General features: G+C 37.1%; 1 protein-coding gene across 1 annotated transcript; it reads right to left on the minus strand.

The window, feature by feature from the left end:
* Nucleotides 1-752: 752 nt before the first annotated feature.
* LOC127938542 (sphingosine-1-phosphate phosphatase 1-like) lies at nt 753-11,637 on the minus strand. Its single transcript, XM_052535227.1, has 3 exons — nt 10,625-11,637; nt 7,266-7,355; nt 753-3,443 (listed from the first exon to the last, which is right to left on the minus strand). Exons 1-3 carry the CDS (start codon nt 11,336-11,338, stop codon nt 2,892-2,894), a joined length of 1,356 nt encoding a protein of 451 aa, XP_052391187.1. The 5' UTR covers nt 11,339-11,637; the 3' UTR covers nt 753-2,891.
* Nucleotides 11,638-17,962: the final 6,325 nt, after the last annotated feature.

Below are 17,962 nucleotides of genomic sequence, written 5' to 3' on the forward strand. Positions count from 1 at the left end.
ATTCTACTGTTCTCCACGATGTACTTTGTATGTACAACCACAGGATGGCGATAGAGTATCTTAACTTAGTCCCTGCCGTTTTTTTTCAGGTCCAGGTCCAGTTTTAAAAGTATGAATATTCCACGGCGTCCTTAAAATTATTGTGAAGTCATAAAATAATAAAATGCATTATTTTCTTTAGATTTGGGGGGAGGGGGGGTATCATGTAAAATAGTTTCAGAGCAAGCACGTCATGTCACACCACTAGACACTGATGTCACTGCTTTTATGTCAACTAAACCTGCCAACTCCCCAAAAATTTGATTTTTTTTTTTTTTTTTGGGGGGGGGTGGGGGGGGGGTGAATGTGGAAAAACAACCCATGGTGAAATACTGCAGTGCACAGAACCTAAATATGTGTATTGTACAATGAACTATAATGTGGAAATAAGCAAGGTGCTCTAGCACTTACACGGTGGGTTAAAATCAATACATCATGCAGAAAGTAGACCTTTGTCCAAAGAGCTGACAAATTGAGAAATGAGTATGTGTGCTTCTGAACCTTCCTGGATCAAGAGAACTCAAGCACACACACTTAACAATGATAAGGGGAAACACTGCAACATTTAGTTAGTCATAATCAAAAAGCCATTTTCACAAACATGCTGTAATACAAAATGTTCATATTGCTGTGATCACTTAGTAATGGATTTTTTAAATAAGAATAATACAAATATATATTAATGTCAGATGACAAGAACACAAAGACTGTGGTAATTTATACTGTTTTCTTTATTCACAGAAATAATAAGAGCAGAAAAATGGCAAGCACATTGCAGACGAGCAGCCATAGATTACAGTTACAGTACATGTGTGAGTTTAGATGACCATGAACAGCTCAAATCTCAGCACAGGTAAGGTGCACAAGCTTCATTCATAATGGATTTCTTTCCAGGAAACCCTAAAATATCATCCTGCCATCTGTGATATGATAACCACTTTAGCACAGTGCACTGTAAAATAAAACAGCTTATGATTCAGTTATGGTACATTTACTATATGCAGAACTGATCACAATTGAATATAAGCACAACTGTTTCCTTTATTTATACTGGTGCACAGGTAAATCATTTCAGATAAATGTGTTAACATCAAAATATGTTACCAGAAACCCGGTGATAAATTCTACATATAACACATTGAACAAATCTGGAGATATGCATCAGATGTTAGAGAGAGAGAGAGAGAGAGAGAGAAAATGAAAGTCTTCAATTATATAACCAAAAATGAGTTTTTGCAAATAAATATTATGGATGTGTGACAATATTTTCTGTTATTTACACCATACAAAACAGTTTACAGAAAGACGGCTGTGTCGTCTTGTGCCTAGTTGAAGGATGAAGTTGCGCTGAAGGAATAAAGATGCAAGGCACTGGGGTTTCTGAGCAGTGAGCAATGAATGTATGTCAGAGATCTGGCTTCTATGACTGGCTTTACAACATTTCCTTGTGTAACTGAACACACTAACAAAATACACTGCTAGAACAGAGTACTAGTTCAATGACAGACAACATATCAACTACCTAGGTTAATACTGATAATTTCTTAAAATCCGAAAATACATGTTGGATTTAGTTTGGCCATTTTATCATGCCCATAGTCATGACAAGCGGACAAAGCAGGTAAGTTCAGTACTTCCATTAAATAAAGCCACACTGAATGTGTTCCTGGAGAAAGAGGATTTTAGTGGATCTCCTCCAAACTGCTGACAATACGGGACAACATGTATGTCTTAATACAGTCAAATAGAGAGACATGCAGAAAACCTGCAACACAAACTGCACTCCACAAAAAAAAAAAAAAAAAAAAAAAAAAAAGAATCTGTCATTGATTTTTGGGTGACCTATCCCTTTAAAGAGAACTAGAAATTAACACTAACAGAAATATTACAAAAAATCCACTAGTAATTATTTGCTTATATTAAAACTGCAAAAAAAAAAAAAAAACTTACTCCCTGTTGTAAATTTTAAAAACATATCTGACATGTTTATAAATAATACACAGACAAAGACAATGTTAAAGATATGCTGCATTCATATTCAGAATGGTCTTTTCCTAGCTTGGGTTTCAGAGCAACACATCTAATGGAAGTTCATGTATACAGCATTCATACTGACAGGAAGTTCCCTCCCCTCATGCTCTCAATGCATTACCGCTTATTGTGAGGAGTGAGCTCAACTGGTTTTTAGATAAGAACAACTTTCTACACCTCTCAGATTTTGGAGTGTCTTTCCTGAACCATTAGGGCCACAGCACTGATCTGGAATAGCCCCACAAGAGAAGAAACAAGCCATAGGAAGAACACAAATTACAAATTGTTATTCGAATGAGCCCTTGTGAGAAACCATGACAAGGATTCAAATAACTGACAAGGGGGTTCACTCAGGTCAGTTTGCTTCAGAAGAATAAAAACAGATGGGAAGGGCCATAGACTGAGTCTGTACAGCGAGAAACAATCCTGCATATTGTTGAGCAAGATAAATGAACAAGGGTCCAGGATGGGTGGATGTCAGTCTGCTGAGGGAAAAACACTAAAGACAAATGCAGGAAACATTTGAAACCTTTTTAAGTATGGCTATAAACAGTCAGGAGCTTTGAACAGGTCCTCTGAAGCTCATGACATCACACGCACTCACTTTCAAGCTGTCTGATTACCCTCTGTTGGCAGCAGATGTGCCAAAAACCCTGTTTAAATGTATCAAAACAAGCAAAATAAATTAGCATGGAAATGGAGCTAGTGAAATGATTGGAATCATGAACATCATACGTGTTTGCAGCCAAAAGGCTTTTCCAAGTTTGTTTTAGTTTTGGATAAGAATCAAATAATAACAAGACCGGACAGAGGGATTTTCTTCAGGATAAGCCAAGGAAGCCGAAGAGAAGCGGCACCAGGAAAACGCAGCAGTAAGCCACTGTGCCGTAGACCATAAACCGGTATGCGAGTTCCACGTGCGCGTGTTGTCTAGCCTTCCTCACGTCATCCGAAGGCACGCCGAAGATCTTGCATGCCAGAGGGATTGCCACCGCCTTCATGGCAGCCCTGACGGCTAGAAGCACGGCCACTCCTACCAGGAGCCGCATGATGGAACGTGTCAATAAAGCCCCATCGATCAGGGGCAGAGTGAGCGGAAGAGCTTCTTCGGGGGGATCTGGATGCAGACCCAGTTGGTGGTTCAGGCGGGATGCCAACGCTGCTCCGGCAGCTGTGGCCAAGGCTTGGGCCGTGTCACCACGGGAGGTGCTCCATGAGTCCAGCGAGAAGGCCACCAAGCTGAAGCCAACATGCAGAAGCAGAACGATCAGAGGGGCGTAGCTGTGAGACAGGTAGAACGTGTCGATGTCATGCAGCATGGGCTGAAGGACCGCCAGGATGAGCACACTGTAGAGGAAGCCTGTGATCACCTCCTGTGAAGATGAAGGAGCAAACTTATTAGATTTGATTATTAAAGGGATTGCCTCAAAATTAGAATTCTGTCATCATTTAGTCAACTTCATGTTATTCCAAAGCCATAAGACCATCGAAACAGATATTTTAAAGTTTTGGTTACCTGGACTTTCAAAGGAGGGAGAGAAGCTTCTCAGGTTTCCTAAAATATCCAAATTTGTGTTTCACAGATTTAGTCTTACGAGAGTGAGCAAGTGATAACAGAATTTATATTTTTTTGGTGAACTATCCCTTTAATGATATTCTATTTTCCAGCAGTCCTTGGGTTAGTATGATTCAAATTAGGAACCATTAAGTTAAATATGTGAATATTATTCACACATGGTGTATTTTTCAGACAAACTTCCTTAGAAATTGTCATTGTTTATTCACTACAGGCCGGGCAAACACATGGAGGTTAGTGAAGGTATTGGTTTGCACGAGAAAGGTGGCGTTCAAGCATCAGTGATCTGTATAAACAGTGTACGAGTCATTATGGAAACAGGACTCCGTTGTGAAAAGAATTAACAAAAATATTCACCCCATAATGCAAGATTGCAGTGCATTTATTAACTATACAGTGAGTCCACTCATTGAAGGTCATGGTTGCCATAACAGGCTGAAACAGACCTGAGAACAGGCTGGAAGAATATAGCATGTAGATCTAATGAGGAGGTATTTATTTATGTAGGTTTTACGCACACGTCAGTTAAAGTCTATTTTCATGGTATCTGTCAATTTTATGTGAGGTTTTACAGATTGCAGATGTCCAAAGTCTTGGCATCCAGCTCACTTTTTCTAACACTGCAGCCTTGACGAACATTGGGATTTTGATGTTGTTATTTCTTTGCAAATAAATTGTTCATTCATTATAAATAGAACATTTTCATGTGACACTGATGACTGGAGTAATTGCTGCTAAAAATTCAGCGTTGCTATTCAAAACTGTTATTTTAAACGTTGATCATGCAGACTTGGTGAGCATAAGAGACATAAATATCACCAACCCTAAATATTTTTAATGGTAGCATAAAGTCTTTTAAATCACATCTTTTCAGTCCATACTGAATGATCTGGTCACAGTATGAGAAGACGTGGAAGATGTAGCAAGAGTCATATGGAGAACTTTATGTTACTTTTTGCCTCATATTAACTTGACAGCCTCAGTTTCATTATGATACAGAGTGGCAAGGATATTCTGCACAATTTCTTTCTTTTTTTCACAGAAGTAAGTGAGTGACAAGGCTCTGGAGGCAGTAAATAATCTATTTGCCACTTGTCGTCTGATCTGATGTGAGGCACATTAGAGGTTAACAAAATTAGAGACTATGGACACCTCATGAAAACACTACAATCTGATTACATGCATTTATATGAGAACCTTATGCAGTTATGACCTTTAAAATGGTTAAAAGGTCAAAAGACCCCGCAGAAGAAAAATCATGAGCCTTCCACACAGTCACGATGACAACTCTCTCTTTAGAGATTGAAGACACTTAGATCTGACAGATGTGTAGCTTGTTGGACCGGTCCATGTGTCCTTTAAATATGCACGTGCATGCGCTCTGCTCCATATACTGCATATACAAAAGTCTCCGATTCTTTTCAGCACAGTGTCTCATTTACACATTCCCAATGCAGTCCTGCTCTAGTCCTTCCTTCTATATATCAGTCTATTTAACTGAAAGGGTTAAATGGGTGCTGGAAAGAGCTAAGCCATCATTGAGAGTTTCTTCGTAATCCTCTCTACCAAAGCACTCTGATCACAGCCGCTTCAGTCGACAATAAGGAGTTTTTGATCCTGGCTTGGTTGGATTTTCACTCACCTTGCCAACATTTTCACACAAATAAAAAAATGTGTAAGCAAAATTGTCAATGGTAAAATTTGTGTCCTTATTCACCTAAATTTACCCTTTTGTATTATTTTAACATAGACATAGAAAAGGGATAGTTTAATCTTCAATAAATAAATCTTATTGGTTCTCCCGTATTCAGGCAAACATATTTTTGAGCTTCCACAAGAACTGGTGAGTTTAGTTCTTGTGCATCAAGTTGACCTTATCATATTTAATGAGCTCTATGCACCTTCTGAACTCTCAAAGTTCTGGTTCCATGGACTTTCAGTGGAAGAACAGAAATGTCTCAGGTTTCATAAAAAATATAATATTTGTATTTTGAAGATAAACAAAAGTATTATTGGTTTGGAATGACATAAGAGCAAGATGTCTTGCAAGCAAGATACCTGTAAAAAGCGAGATATGATCTCTCTGCATGTGTACAACCAAAGACCCTTTCTAAAACGTATTTTAAAAGCCATTAAGATTTGTGTTGTTCATCATAGTGCCAAATACTTAAATATTTAGACTTAATAGGCTATTTATTTCCTGACTTTTTTACATTTTAATCTGAACTACTACAAACCCTAGATATTATTTGAAAGTGTTTTGATTCTTTATTGTTCGTTCACACTTTACATGAGGGCTCCATTAGTTAATTCATTAGTTAACATAAACTCCAATTAAAAATTCTTCTGAACATTCACTAATCTTAGGTATTCAATATTTAATAACATGTTGTTAAAATTGAAAGTTGCAACTATGTTATTTAATGAGCTAACATAAACTAAGACTTGTATTTTTTTATTTATTTTTTTAACAAAGATTAATAACTGTAGCAAATGTAATTGTGAATGTTAATGCATTAACTAAGGTTAACTAATGAGATATTATTGTAAAGTGATACCTATCGGTCTTTTTAGTTCTTTTGCACTTTCATCTGTGTAAAACTTTTAACTTTATATATTTTTCTGTATTGCTTTATTGCATAGTTTTTTTATAAGAAAAAAAGTTATTAAGCCTGTTATACTGTATTATGACCACTTTTTTAAAACTAAATTCCAATACCGTGATAATACTGTATATTGTAATAAAAGCATTAGCAATTAATCGCAACATGAAAATTTGATACCGGCAATCCCTACCCAACACAGTGCACAATCTAGACCTCTGAAATCACTGGGTGTGCAGATTTCCACAAAAATGATTCAGCCACCTTCTCCGAGAGCACAGCATTAAAATAACAAGGTTCCCATCACCTAGGCAACTAACATCTGCTTTCTAAATCTGTCCGTTCTCACCATCAACATTTAAACAGATAATGACACGCAGCCTTTTCAGAAAAATATAAAAAATAACAGGTGCAAGAAGTCATTTGTAATTGTTACTACATGTGCAACCTGCAGCACCGATGACTAACTCTCAGCATGTCAATCAAGATGACTAATGCAAAGCTTGCATTTCAGACTGTCTATCAGACTCAGTATGCTCTGCACATCAAAATGATCACCAATGGCTCATGAAAGCCCAGGGGAAGCAATTATCCAGTCAGAGAAAAAAAGTCAGAGGAAAAACATTGAAAACAAATGAGCATTTGAAGATCGGGAGATACTGAGTCAGCCGTGATGACTCACTGATTTGTTTCGTTACTGACAGTAGAGGGTTGCAAAAGACTAAAGCAGCATATATTAAGCTTCTTTTTGAACTGACACCAAAACCTTAGTCATGAAGCAGCAAGAAAGTTCCTCAACTTAGAAACTTGTGGACAGAGCAAATTTAGTGGACAGCTGAATGGGGCTAAACTGCAAAAAACACATTATTATTATCTGAATAGATGTAGTTCGTCCAAAAATGAAAACTCTGTCATCATTTACTCAAACTCTGTTTGTTCCAAAACCTATATGATGATGATCCCTTAGTTTAAGGCAATAAGAAATAATGATTAAATGTGATGAAATCTTTACTCACCAGGACTGAGTGCATGCCCATATAAATCCTGCTGATGCACACGAGGACACTCCAGAACAGAGCGATGCTCAGTCCAAACATGAATGGGTACTGTTAAACAAAGAAAAGAACTTGTGAGGAATTCCAGTAAGGTCATTTCTTAAAACCAGGGTTATTAACTAAAATCAACACCATAAAAAACTAAATTGGTAGTAAAATACGTTAACTGAAATGTAAAATAATAATTTGACTATTTTATGTCAACTAGTTGTATTTGTATTATTTAACTTGATGTACTAAAATAACAAACACCGAAATATAAATTTATAAAAACTATATATACACATATTGACAAAAAAAAAATATAATAATAATAATAAATTACAAAAAAAAAATTGAACAAATTGAACTAAAAATAAAATGAAAACTAAATGTTTCTAAAATAACACTGGTTAAAACACATGATCTAAATTTCTACAGACTACAAAACTTTAGAAATAGAATAATACAAAATAAATTATCACATTCAAATTTCAAACACGATGTACTGTTCAGTAGCTGTTGTAGATGTTTCTAGAGCAGCAAATCAGCATATCAGAAGGATTTCTCAAGGATCACATGACACTGGAGACTGGAGGAATGACTGCTGACAGTTAAGATTAGTCTTCAAACAACTAAATGCCATTTTAAAACCGAGAAAGAGACATTTTAAATTGTAATAATTTTTCACAATATCACTGTTTCTACTATGTTTTTAAACACATAAATGCAGCCTTGGTGAGCATAAGAGACATTTTAAAATCTCCATCTCAGTAGTTTATGTATATCATAATCAAACCTTTATTCAAGTGGTTTGCAAGAATGTAGTGCTGCTTCTTTACACAAAAGAGAAGGCTGAACTAACTATTTAAAACAGGAATTTAAAATAAGCATATTATATAACTTACAGCACCCATGATGATCAACCACTAATTAAGCAACAGTGTCAGGACAGAGTGGGCCAAAATACATTACCATCAAGTCCATCAAGGATCGAGACCACCAGGCACACTGTTAAGTTTATATATTTGATGAATTCCTGAACATACTCTAATACTTCAGAGACAGACCAAGTGCAGTTGCAAGAGACGTGGATCGAAGTAGCTGCTGGTTCGCAGAAATGCCACTGGATTTCTCATCATTCAGACAACACATCTATTCGTTTTTGGCATTCAGCTCAACTTTCCTTCTGTGCTCATACATTTATTTCCTCCAGTAGTCTGGGCAATATACCAGCACCTCCCACAATCCCATCAACATTGACTACTCTGTGTGTACATTCACATTTGAGCTGACTTGACCTCACTGGATCTCCAGCAACTTCTGAAATAAACGCAATTTAAAATCTGATGCAAATTTTCAGTTTCCTTCAGAAAAAAAAGGGTACATTTCATACATCTAGGCTTGTTTGAATAAATAATCTGCAGAAAATCAACAGGCCAGAGCAATGGTGAAAGAAGAGGAAACAGGTTTGAGGCTATTGTTCCTAGTTTCCTGCTAAATATTAGCGGATATGAAAGCAAGAAAATAGACTAAAGGGACTTTGTGTTTTGTGCTCAAACAGCTGGATAAGACTTTCCATCTTCAGTATGTACACAGCACATTATCAGTCAGTTTCTGGGGAAAAAATGAATAAGAATTCATAGTCATATATAATAGCTCATATATAATAAAAATAATTATAGTACAACCTCTTCTGACTATATGCTAATTGTTTTTAAAGTAATGACTGACACCAACAAGCATATGATTCCGATAACCCAGCAGAGAAATCCATATTTATGAATTATATAGTGCACTGCACAAACCTTTAGTGGTTAAGTAAGAAAAAAAGTCTGCATATTTTGCACAAAACAATGTATGTCCTGTCTGGAAATGCATTCACTGGGAACCCTGATTTCCAGATGAGCTAGTTCTACAATAATATAGAAAAGTAACAGTTTAAAACGGATGCAACAGACTAAGGACAGATGACTTTTGAGATCTGAAAATCAATATTTGAGCACCAGTGGATAAACATGCCTTTTAAAGAAGGACAATCATTCGAACATGTCACCACTGAACAGGATGAACTACACAAAGCACTGGCAAATGAACTGAGTATAGAAACTAAAATCACTTTTCCCATCAAGAGAAAATGCTTATTTTAGTTCTGTTTGATGCTGAAAGTCCTAGTGATCATTCAAGTAACTTGAGAAAAATGCATAAAGAATAAGCCTCAAATATTATGCGTGATTAAATGGGACGCATACAAGTACACAGTGCTTGATGGAGAGAGACTAAGGTGCCATGTATTCATATAAAGCAAACAAAACCTTTATATTCATGCATAAATGTTAAGGGTGGCACATCTTTATTAACTAATTAACACACAACCTAATTAGTTAAACATTAGTGAATTTTTTGACGCATTTCAGTCATTCCTCAATAACAGTTTGAAAATGAATTTGCTTTAGATAAACGTCAAAGTAAACAGTGAAATCTCCGAAGGCTGGGCATCTGGATATTATTAGCTTACGTGTGCATAATAAACAAAATGCTTGCTAAAGGCAGATGGTTTTGATAATGAGGAGGACAGATGCTTAGAATGAATAATTTTTATCTTTTTCTACAGTACAAGCACTTCTTTTTATTATTAGTTTGTGAAATTAAGTAAAGTATAGATAGTAGCATTTTCCAGTACTACTAGTATTAACAATTAGGTAAATCACTGGCACTGCTTCTTTTGCAACTACTGTCCCAGTAGTGACAATTACTTATTTAATTGTTACTGGTAACAAACTGCATGTTTGCTGGTGTTGTATAACAGCAAACTGCAATTCTACGGGAATCTGTGGTTTAGATATCATGTATGTATTAGAATTTTTGGCGTTATATTTCAACACCCTTGCATCCAAAATCCTACTAGCATTTAATTACTTTAGATGTCATATGTAAAGACTAGTCAGAATGGCTACTTCAAATATTTATTAAATCATACTAGATTTTATAAAGATTACATTTTAACTAGTGAACTATATACTAGTTTCTAATAAACTGTCTATTCAGTTGCCACTAGAAAAACTTGAACAGATCTTGGTGAGGACTGGAATAGTTACTAGTAAGCTAAAAAAAAATAAGTTAAGGAATAAGCACTCGTTTTTAACGACCTGAGAGCTGATGGCTGATTGAAAATATACTTAATACTCTAGGAATAAGTGCTAATAACTAGTAATATAAACATACATGTTAGTAAAAAAATAAGATTGTCATGAACAGACCAAAGGGATTCTGTCAAATGCCTCACGTGGGGACGGTTATCGATTGGTTTTGTGTGGAAACAGCGCAAGAGTGCAGTATACCTGCCACCGGCTGCACGTGAGCAGGAACAGACAGAAGGGCAGCGCGGTGCCGGACATGGCGTGTGTGGAGGGCATGCTGTACTCCGTGTTGTAGAACACCTCCACTTTGACCACAGGAGGAGAGGCGGGACGGGTCCAGCGGACCAGATCTTTGGTGGACTGGCCGAGGAACAGCACCCAGGCCCACACCACGATCAGCTGCCGGCTCACATAAGGGTCGACGTTCCACATCAAGAAGGGGAAGAACACGATGAAGAACATCTCGTTGCCCAGCTCGGTGCCGATGGTAAAGAGATAGAAGAGAAACTTGTTCTCGATGATGAACTCCTGGCCAACATCACCAGTCAATGAGTTCCTGCGTAAAGGCTTCACTGTCCCTTTGGAGTCCCTCTCTGTGTCTCGCTCCGACGGTCCGTTGAGAAAAGCAGCGGAACCCTCGTCCTGTTCAACATTTCCAGCAGCATTTAAACTTTTTCTTAGCCTTTGGCCCTGAAGTCCGTGTGCTGGATCCCCAACACTAGCCGCGCGGTCTCCCTGACATTGCCCCACGCAAGCACCGTTGACCCCGGGCTCCTCGTCACTCTCGCCAGCCTCGGCTGGTTTTTTAGAAAATGTCCCGCGGACGCCGCAGAGCTGCTGGAATCTGGCGACATGGCAGGGATCCTGTAGGTATCGACAAAGGCAAACGAATCTGTGGAGCGCGTCGCTTGCCATGGTTAAAAGCGAAAGGGCTTTAACACTGAATCGATTATCCCACGCGCTGCTCGTGAGATGCTGTCAACCCAAGCGCGTGCAAAGCTGCATTAAACAATGGCAGATTATAATGTGCGCCGCATAGCTGTAACCAAACCAAGAGACAGTGGTAAAATAGAGTGGCTATTTCACAGGGAGCTAGGAAGTACCCGTTATTTAGCAGGGAGGGCGACAAATACGTAATTGAAAGAGGGGACGCGCACTAGCAGTGACGCACAGGAGGTCCCGGTCTTCCTCAATCATGGTCCGCAGGCAATACTTATTTAACGTTACTAATAAAATTAAATCACTAAGTTAGCATGAAACAAACAGGAGGATCTGAAATGGGGGGTGCATTACACTTTATCAAGATTGATGATTTCTTATAAAAAACCTTACCTGTTTTTTTTCAGTGTGCATATTAAAGTAGCCTAAATGACTAAACGTTTTTCGATGTCATTTTTAAGTAAATTGTTGTACAGGACGCATCCAAAGCAGCTCGTCAATTCCCATTTCACGTGGTACCTGTTACTTTTCTCCGCGCTAAGCAGGTTTCACCAATCAGTCGTTTAGGCTACTAAATGATTTTTTTTTTTTAAATCATCTCATAGGGATTGCTGAAGATTTATTTTTTTTCCAAAAAAGAAAAATCACAGATGCTCGGAAATAACTCACCTAAGTCATAATAACACAAATGTCTCCGAGATTAAACGGCACGTCATTTGAATGCGGCCCAGTTGAGTTTTCAGCTTTATAAGCAGTCGAGCGCCTCCTAAAGGAAAACTAGATATTTTGGTAATTATTGTAAAAATATTAATTTTAAAAACTTACAAGTAACTTTTCAAAAAGGAACTGATTAATAAACAGAAAAATGAATGTAGCTTAAAATGACGTCATCCTTATAGTTAATAAGTAGATCGGTTCGTTTGTCTCGTAAAATACCTCATTATGACAACGTAGAAAATTGTAATTATAAAACATTGTTTTGTTATTGTTTTTTTTTTATAATTTGTATTATTGCTTAATAACGTGTGCAACAGTATAAATAAAAGTAAGAAAACTGAAAGGGAATATAGAATAATAAGAAAAAATAGGTTTACTTGGCTCATGAAATGCCTCATTATGACAATTTAGAAGACAAAAAAAGGGTCAGGAAAATGTGGACAAAAACAATAGGAGAATCTGATTAGGCTACATTTCTGTTAATTATAGCCAACTGCAAATTTAAAAAACTTAAAACTTAAAACTTAGTTATAACATTTCTTGTAGACAGGTTTTCTATGTCATGGATAAGATGGCAGGATAGCATCTTAATCTCGTGGTTTAATACGGACTTGACAAAGCCCACATAGAGGAGCACACTGAGGGACACACAAGGATATTTGTGGTGGGCCCGGATGAAAGGGGTTCCCCAAACTGAAGGATTTAATTTACCCTGTGGGGCTATCATATGTCATACTTGTGGCTGTTGTCTAAAAAAGTGTTGTCGAAGCTTTTATACAGGTGCATCTAAATGAATTAGAATGTCATGGAAAAGCTCATTTATTTGAGTAATTCAACTCAAATTGTGAAACTCGTATATTAAATACTGAAATAAATTAACTTTTCCACGATATTCTAATTTATTGAGATAAATACACCTGTGTATTAAAAAGGGAACCAACGCTGTAAACACCTCCACTAGAGGGAGATTTTGCATGGCTTTTCATTTTCTAGTGGCCTTGATCATACTTTTATTAAAACAAACTTTTTAAAAATGATTTGGCCAAAGCAATGTAATACCACTAATGCTTTCTGAAAACATAAAACCTTAACCTACATTTGGTGGTTTTCTTGATCTAAAATCTATGCATTCTGTATATGAAAAACGTAACAGGTTAAGCAAAGCAAAAAATTATAAGTATGATCAAGCTAGAAATGCAACAGGAGGATGTATCTAATTGTATTATTTATTTTTGTCCAAACCAAAATATAACTAATGCTTTAGTATTCAAACATTCATATTATTAAATAAAGCACTGTGGATTAGATTACGCAATGTCATCTGACATGACTCGTAGCTGAATAATTTTACCACTTGAATCTTCTCTGGATTTTACTTTTTACTGAAAGGGAAAAATAAACATATACATTACATACAGTGATAATATTTAGGTAAAATGACAAATTCACTATATGAAATATACCAAAGGCCAGGTTCTGGTCCTGAGAGATGGGGACCAGGAAAATAATTCTGAAGAAAAAGACCAAACTGTGAGATTGAAATTCAGAATTTAGAGAAAAAGTCAGAATTATGAGATAAAAAGTCAAAACTTGAATGTTTCCATCCTGTGGACAAAAAGGTTTCATACTTTACTATGGAAAGTTCCTGGTGGGGTTTAACGCACCTCAGATTCTGAGTGGCTTTCTCCTATGAGTTTTTTTTTTTTTTTCTTTGCAGCCCGAGTACAAATGTATTAATGAATAATGCACACTAGTAAATCAAAGTTATACAAACTGAAAAGGAGCTTAAAAATAAAGAAAGAAAGAAAAAATACTATTCAGTGCATAGTATTAAACTTCACCAGCTCACTGCAATTTTGTCCTGCCACTTTTGGTACTCAAAAGCACATTTCTGAACTAAACGTGTCAGGTTAAGCAGCATCACTCCAGATGGAATTTGCACTGATGATTTCTTTTGGCTCTCATAACGACCATGGCACATTTCCCGTGTATCAAAAATACTTATATCATTTATTAATTTCAAATGATGTGTAAAGAAATTTATGCAGTCAAAACTGTTTTAAAGTAGGCAATACATTTCACAATAAAAACATTTTGCTACTAAATACTCACTTCTAGCATTTCATTGGAAGCAAGTTCACCACTCTGTCCCTGCGGTCCCGAAACTCTTCATTCACATCATCCAAAACGTGTTTGCTCGCTTCGAAGGTTAGTTGCAAGTCAGTCACATCAGGAACCTTTTAGATGCTTTATAGACCTTCACCCCAAAACACATCAGCAGAAGTAGGGTTTGCTGAATTTTTATTTTTGGGTGAACTGTCCCTGTATCTCAGACAAAGTGATTATATGACAGTCTGGGTTTCTGTGAAAATAAGATGAGTAAATTTATACTTTTCATTGCTCCCTGTTGTCAGTAGGGATATAAAAGTCACTTCTTTAAAATTTGGGGTAGTAGTAATACATATATTTGGGATAATAGGCGATTCACAAGTGATATTATCACTACTATTATTATTATTATTATTATTATTAATAAACATTTTGATTATAAATATATATTTTGTTTTATTTTTTAAATAAAATATATATTTTTTATTATTATATATTTTTTTATATTTTATTAATATATTTTACATTTTTACTATATATGCACTATAATTAAATACAGTATTTGAACATCCAAGCAAATGGAGGGATGGTATAAAAATACAAATCAGAAACTATATTCAATATTTAAACATACCCAAGTAGTAATACGATTTAAGACTCTAAAGAAGATATGATTGTTAGATGGATGTGGTTTCCATAACAAGGATTTTTGACCATAAATTGTTGAAAAATGCAACTATATGAATTAATCGTAGTCTATAATTAATATGGGATGTAGGGATGGGATGGACAATTTCAAAGCCACCTGATTAACAAAACAAAGAATAAACTGCTAACACGCACAGAGGTGATTTCATTCCAGTCCTGAATCCTGAACAGAAGCTTTGTGTCTTTAAATACCAAGCAGGAATTTAAAAACATGTCAAGCATTTTTGGTCCGTATGAGTTTAGACAGGCCAAGTTCTATAAATACTGAGCATAAGATGCATAAAAAAAAGTGTAAGTTAACATACCTTAAAGCAACACTATGTAGCCTAACTTTTCTGTGTTCAACATTTGCTAAATGAACTGAACAGACAACAGCTCCATCTGCTGTGGAGTTTGCCACAGAGTCAGTGTTGTTATCTGCTGTGAGACTCACTGCAGTCAGTGTTGAAAACAACAGTGGGACTCAGCCTCGTCTGTTCTGGGGTTCACTGCAGAGTCAATATTGCTGTCTGCTTCCAGACTCACTGCAGAGTTGGTGTTGATAACTGTGGGACTCACTGCAGGTTCAGTGTTGCTAACTATTTGACTCACTGCACAGCAGATCATACACATCTTAAAAAGGAGAAGAGCCTCTATTTGAAGAATCATCTAGAATTAACTTATGTAGTGACTTTTAAGATCTAAGTTCATAACAGAAGGATTTTACCATCAGTAAGTCTCTGATATGTTCCCACTACAGCTCTTATACAAAAAGGGGATAGAGGGCCATCTCCAAACCTCTTTTCTCTACCCCATCCACCACAGCAGGCTTTTCTCTCATTATATAATTTAGAAACCAATTAATTCAATCAACATGTCCAACACTCTGGCTCAGAGTAATATTATTCTTAAACCTAGTGATGCTTTTGCGCTCTTTTCTTTACAGTAAGCATCTTTGACAAGTTTGCACATCGGAGCAGCAGTTTTGAGGTTAAAGGGTTACTCCACCCCAAAATGAAAAGTTTGTCATTAATCACTTATCCCCATGTCGTTCCAAACCCATAAAAGTTCCTTTCGTCTTCGGAACACAATTTAAGATATTTTGATGAAAACCTGGAGGCTTGAGACTGTCCCATTGACTGCCAAGTAAATAACAGTGTCAAGGTCCAGAAAAGGTATGAAAAGTCGTCGTCAGAATACTCAATCTGCCATCAGAAGTGCAATCTGGGTTTTATGAAGCGATGGGAACACTTTTTGTAAGTGAAGAAAACAATAATGACGTTATTCAATAATTCCTTTGTCAGCAGTCTCCTCTGTGTCACTCCATATCACCTTGCTGTGTGTGCTCTTCTGTGTCATCCGCACCACAAGGATGTGCCGTTTTATTTCAAATCAAAGCAGAATGTAGAAACAGTGCAGAATTTGGCGCGGATGACACATTTTTCTGGACCTTGACACTGTTATTTACTTGGCAGTCTATGGGAAAGTCTAAAGCCTCCAGGTTTGCATCTAAAATATCTTAAATTGTGTTCCGAAGATGAACTGAGCTTTTACGGATTCGGAACGACATCGGTACAAGGGTGGTGATTAATGACAAAATTTTCATTTTAGGGTGGAGTATCCCTTTAACAGGGCATGAAGAATGAAAATTATTTTAGGTTTAAGGCTGGTGCAAAATTGCAATGTAGGAATCTTGTCCAGGACCAAAATGTATCAGTCATTAAACATGCAGGAAAGTGATTCAGTGTAATTTAATCACCTGTATTGTTACAATCTAACAGAAAAAGGCAGACATGGGGACTTGTGACTTGGTGACTTGGACTCGAGTCGACTCGAGTCGCTATTTTTAGGACTTGAGACTTGACTCGGACTTGGAAGTTAAAGACTCGGGACTTGACTTGACTTGAGACACGATGACTTGAATGACTTGAGTGTTAAACACATCATGTTTTCAGTTTGAATATAAAATATATAAATTATTTTTTAAAATAAAGTTGATTACTCAGCTGGAGCGCAGGCTGAGAATAGCGTCATGACTGGATCAGGACACTATCATCAGTCATGCCCTCTCTACCTTACACACACCACGCCCACTTAAATCAGATATCACATCACATCAACATGTCAGCCTGAGAGGTACAGAGGGTCATCGCTTTTGTCTTCAATAGTTCGCGCCTAAAAACGCGTGGAAAACGCTAGTCGCGCCGCTTTCTCCTTCTTTCCAAAGCGCTCGGGCAGAAGTGCTCCTGGGGCGTCTGTCGTTGCTAAGCATCCATGACACGCTCTCTCTCAATGAAGACGCGGAAATTTCAGCAAAGGATAAATGGATTTGCAGCACTAAAAATCGCTCGCAGTAGCTCTGCTACTAAATTCATTTCAAAATGGCAATCCATATACAGCTATGAACAGCTGTTCCTTCATCTTGGCTGAGCTTTCAACGTTGATACGGGAAAGGATGAAGCTGATTGGTTAGTTATTGTCACATGACCCGCGGTGCGCTTGCGGCATTCTGAAAAGTTTAGATGTTTTTAACTCGATGCGGTGAGACGCGCGCGCGTTGCTTCCATTATGAGCGCGCATACCGCGCGCCTACATTGGAAATAGCGAACTTGCGCGCGCAGAAGACGTGACGTGAACGGCCCCTAATGATCCGCTAGCAGGCCGTCAAAAAAACGCATTCCAGGGGCGGCGCTAGGGCTGGGCTAAGAGGGCATAAGCCCCGAATATTTTGTTACCTTGTCTTTCTCATAGAGCAAAACAATTAATCAGAAAAACAAATGTAGCTGCCTCGATTACCCAATTATGAGAAGTGCACATTACATACATATATATATATATATATATATATATACCCCATCATTCTCCTTCTTGCTCAAATAGCCCTTGATGCCTTCAGTGTGAATCTACAATTTTCATAGTCATGAAAATAAAGAAAACTCTTTGAATGAGAAGGTGTGTCCAAACTTTTGGTCTGTACTGTACATAACAAAAAAGTATGAAACAGCTGAAAATACGTCATATTTATATTCTATACTGAGAGAGAGAGAGAGAGAGTGTGTGTGTGTGTGTGTGTGTGAGAGAGAGAGA

Source organism: Carassius gibelio, chromosome A20, assembly GCF_023724105.1.
Source record: "Carassius gibelio isolate Cgi1373 ecotype wild population from Czech Republic chromosome A20, carGib1.2-hapl.c, whole genome shotgun sequence".
NCBI lineage: Eukaryota > Metazoa > Chordata > Actinopteri > Cypriniformes > Cyprinidae > Carassius > Carassius gibelio.

Bases quoted from the DNA above. Each gene is read 5' to 3' on its own strand.
- LOC127938542 (XM_052535227.1), bottom strand. From the start codon at position 11,338: ATGGCAAGCGACGCGCTCCACAGATTCGTTTGCCTTTGTCGATACCTA. The intron at 7,356-10,624 runs GTATACTGCACT...TTTGTTTAACAG, and splicing joins TCACGTGCAGCCGGTGGCAG to TACCCATTCATGTTTGGACT. The intron at 3,444-7,265 runs GTGAGTAAAGAT...TCATCTTCACAG, and splicing joins TGGGCATGCACTCAGTCCTG to GAGGTGATCACAGGCTTCCT.